Source organism: Morone saxatilis, unplaced genomic scaffold, assembly GCF_004916995.1.
Source record: "Morone saxatilis isolate NCDOM2014 unplaced genomic scaffold, NCSU_SB_2.0 Contig5, whole genome shotgun sequence".
NCBI lineage: Eukaryota > Metazoa > Chordata > Actinopteri > Moronidae > Morone > Morone saxatilis.
The window spans coordinates 13,414,616-13,419,230 of record NW_023340095.1 but is presented as its reverse complement, the minus strand read 5'-3'; the positions used below and the strand labels follow the sequence as shown (position 1 = coordinate 13,419,230).

The 4,615-nt window shown below is 39.1% G+C and overlaps 1 protein-coding gene across 1 annotated transcript in view; it reads right to left on the bottom strand.

The window, feature by feature from the left end:
• Positions 1-133: 133 nt before the first annotated feature.
• Positions 134-4,615, bottom strand: part of phgdh (phosphoglycerate dehydrogenase) — a gene marked incomplete in the record, with an annotated part of 8,098 nt that continues 3,616 nt past the window's right edge. Inside the window, 4 exon segments of the mRNA XM_035676822.1 lie at positions 134-305; positions 1,904-2,126; positions 2,219-2,346; positions 2,599-2,737. Of these exon segments, the coding sequence (XP_035532715.1) occupies positions 151-305; positions 1,904-2,126; positions 2,219-2,346; positions 2,599-2,737 (645 nt within the window).

Genomic DNA, 4,615 nt, shown 5'->3' with positions numbered 1-4,615 from the left:
AACAATGGAATGTTATCAAAATGCAAGTTTTAAACTGCAAGTGTTCAACTTCTAAACAAGTTGTTAGTTGTAAACTAGACCGATCAATTACAGTAAATCACTCTTTGAGAACGTCTAGATTTTTTTTTTTTAGATAAAGGCTGCTGTCGTTTAGATGGAGAGCTGTGCTGCCTCCTTAACTGAAGGCTTCAAGGCACTGAGGTCTCGCAGGAGAGAGGACACCCCCACGCAATACCACAGATCCCCAGCGCGGTCTGCGGGAGCGCTGAAGGACTCAATCTCCACTCCCTCTGCAGCCAGCAGTCCTACACAGAGAACAATCAAAGAGAGAGAATAGGTGTGATTTTAAAGAAAGTTATAACTCAAAACCAACTTTCATCCAAATGGAAAGTCACAAAGCAACATTGGACAAACAGCAGTTTGTGCTTTATTTTGACAAAATGATTGCAACAGTCACTGCAAAATAACCATTAAACCACTTGATCACCTAAATCTCCCCTTCGATTTCTTTAAAGTGAGATACATTTTGTCCACACTGTCTGAAAACATCACATACAATACTCTGGATCTTCCTGTTCCACTGAGGCGTGGTGTTGTACCATTTACTTCAATAAAAGTAGTCTTTGTTTATCTTGTCAAATCCAAAATTAGGGACATGTATTTATATTAAATTCAAGGACATTATATTTCATATTACTTTAGTTGCACAGTTGACAGGGTCCAAAATTAAAACCCACCAAGCACCAAACTGCGGGTAACTTTTGGGTTTGGCAGAAACATGAACTGGGGTCACCGGCCAGATGGTCAGCAGGTAATTGCTCACTGCATAATAAATAATAAATCACTGCAAAGGGCCAGATTTACATCGCTTTTTAATGTGTACCGACTGAGACTAATGTGATCTTCACTGTGCACCGTATCTATCATGACATAAGCAAATCAAAGCAGCTTTTTTACTATTCAGTGCTTTCCACACATGTCAGTCTACGTTTTTTCTGTAAGCAACATTTCATGTTATTAGAAATGTGCCGACAATTTCCCGGTGTTAAGCCACCAAAAGAAAATTTGGAGACAAAGTGAAAAATGAAGAGAAAATCATGGAGGTTGGGGAGTTTTTGCACAAGATGGCGTGTGATGCAGTTTTATGGCTGGTAACTTCGCTCAGTTTACCTGCCATTTGGACTCGGACAGCTGAGAATATATATATATTCTTCCTACAGTATCAATATTCGATTAAATGGCTCAACAAATATTCTGGTGCACAGAGGGTCAAAAATAAGAACAGTTGAATTTTGATGCATTAAAGTTTGTTAACTTTGTCTCAAAAGAAAGCAAAATGGATTATTTAAACAAATATTTACCCTGATTTCTCCTGTATTATACAGAACATGACGAGGATTTGTCGAGGATTTATTATTTTTTTTCTAGACATTAGGTCTGAAAGTCTGATGGTAAAAATGATTAACAATGCTTATTTGACTTTGTGAGGTCCATGCAGCCTGGGCATAGCTGTGTGTTTAACACAATCATGAAAACTTTATTCATTCATACTTCACACACTTTAATTGAATGTAATGGTGCACCTTCATAAATGGCATCTCGTTTTAAAGCAGGTCTATTGACACTGTACAATGGTTTTCTGTTGGTTTTCCTGTGGAACATTTTGAGGTTTGAAGGAGGAGCTGAATCTCTGTTACAATGCGTGTGTTTCATATTTTACATAGCTGAAACTTTATATCAGTTAACATGTCAACAAATGTGTTTGCATGTCTGATCCATCCAGTGTGTGTTAATACAGAGACTGTAGCAAACAGTTATGACCTTAAAAAACTAAAACCAGCATTATATTGTTAACTTCCCCCTAAACTTTAGTGGGTAACTGCATTATTGTAAAGTGTCTCACCAGCCACTGAGGATAGGAGCTGAGGACTCGCAGAGGCCTTGAAGAACAGCAGATTTCCAGTGAGAGAGACCGGCTGTCTGAACACACTGTCACCCAGCTGCAGCAGGACTGGCACGCCACCTTGAACTGAACCACTGGCTTTGTAGCTGCAGTCGTTGGCCGTGAGCTCCACCTTGCACACATCACTGGCATTCCCGTCAGACACACAGTGGGTCTGGTTTACCTGAGCAGTCAATTCGCATAAATAAAAAGATTATCTTCTACAAACACTTGTTATTGTCATGTTGCATTTACCAGAATGAGACGATGTCGTACCGTGATTCCAGACTCCTTGGCTAGGCTCAGTACATTGATGAGATTCGGGCAAAAGCCAGACTCATGATTCAGCAGTCCGACCAGAACCGATGAGGTCATGTAACCAGTGGAAGACTTCATGCAATCCCCTGGGTTGAAGAAAGCATTACGTAGTGTTTACTTCCACTACAAGCAAGTAAAACATTGCAAAGCAAAACTGATGATTTCAGAAAAACAGCACAAGTGTATCTTCATAATTTACTACAATAGTTCGGCCTGTTTCACAATCATACCACCAGAGGGAGTAAAAACACGCCATTACAAATATTATCCTCCTAGGATATGATTCCCCCACCCCTTCAGGTCCCTGGTTACACAACTGGTTAGACCAGTAGTGTTACCTTGAGTCGTGATTTGAACACGGCTGAAAGGTTTCTTAGAAGTAGTGCATGACTGCAGTACAGCTCCGACAGCTTCTCCGAGTTTGATCAGTTGGTGAGACTCCTGGGAGAACGTGCTGGCCAAAACCTGTGCGTTTACCTAGAAAGGAAAAAAAAAAAAAAAAGAAGACGTGGAATCAAGAGTGCTTCTGTGAAGTGAATGAGATCATACATTTTTAAAACAGATGCTCCACATCTCACCATCTCAATATTGATACGTCGATTTCATTTTAATGGAAGGCTAAGAGACGAGACCCACATTACAGCCATGATGGGCACTCTCTCGCCTCAGACCATTTTCATTGTCCACTTAAAATGCTACGAGGTTTATAATTTATAACTACTTCTTATAAACATCCTCTTTACATATTCCTCATTAAAGGTGCCTTTTGTCGAGATATAAACTCGCTTATTCATTGAACTCGTCATAGAAATATACTGATGGAACTTGTGATGAGATTGTTTTTTCCAACTTCATAGCTGGAGTTTTTACCCATTAACGCACCCTTTAAAGAGGAGAGCAGCTGATCAAAATCATGTGATAACCTTTTGTAGTTACTTGGCTGTAATGAAAACATGGTTTTATTAGGACATACAGTAGAGTGACAGACGGTATGACACCAGGTAATCTATGATGAATCCAGTAGATAATGAAACACCTTGAATATAGAATTTGATCAGGGTCCAAAATTAAACACATGGAAACATAAATTGGCGTCACCAGCAAGGTGGCAAGTAAATAATTTGAGGACTATGAAGTGGAATTTGTATTTCTGTAAACTTGTTTGTTTCTCCATTTATCTCAGCTAAATCTCTCCTGACTGCTAACTATGGTACCTTATTGCTAGAAATGTTGTGGACATAAATTCTAACTTTAACCTAAAAAAGTTGTATGTAGTTTCTGCATTCATTTCTTTTTTTGCTTTGTAAACATGTGGACTGACAAGACCTCATGCTTACACAGGCTTCATGTAGTATGTTGCCGATACAGAACCGAGCTCACCTTATGTTGTACCAAAAAAAATAAACATTGTCATTAAAGTTAAGTGAAGCTTTGGCTCCAAATGTGTCATTACCATAATCCTGAAGTTCTGTTACCTACCTACATATGCTACAGTTCTAACCTTTTTACACATGAAGATCATTGTCCTTGTCTTAAGTAGAACTACTCAGCCAGTTAAAAAAAAAACAACAAAAAAAAAAACCCAACAGAAATTCCAAAATAGCCAAATGTCTATAGCTTGTACAATAGAAACAAGATGCTCTCGATTGCTCTCTCCTTTCATTTAATCAACTTCCATTTGACCTCTCCCCGATGTCAAGGCCTCCGCATCCATCTTTTCAAGTTATCAGCACTGCGTGTCACGGCTGAAGAAAGGCTGATTATCTGTGTGCATGTGCGCCTGTGTGTTTGTTTTTGTTTAACCTCCTTTATTTAACAGGACATTTTAGAGCCAAATTACTCAATGATTGTGGCAAAACCAAGAGGTCTTTAAAACATGGACATGGTATGTTCGTAAAAGAACAAATGCCACAGAGAGACAGAATTAGAAGAAATAAAATCCTAAATGCATGTGCAAGAATAGCACCACAACAATTTCGAAACAATGCATCAAGGCAAGACCACAAGGTTTGCATGATGGGCAACAAGGGACAGAAAAGAGAGAATTATGTTATGAATGACAGGAAAGGAGAAATTGGAAGGGAGAGAATTACTGTCAAAGAGAATATCTTTAATACCTCTAAATGCTTTTAAAATACTTGCATGCAGTATAACTGAGTTTTATAGATTTTCAAAATAAGTTTGACAGTTTTTCTGTGTATGAGCTCAGCATTGTGCTGTGGTGCCTCCACACAGGATGACACGCTCCTGTCGTATGACTGATAAGACCACAGGGGGACTGACCAAACCTTTCTGTCTGCCAGTGGGCTGAAAAGGCTCTGACTGACAGTGAGTCAGAGGGGTGGAAATCTTTAT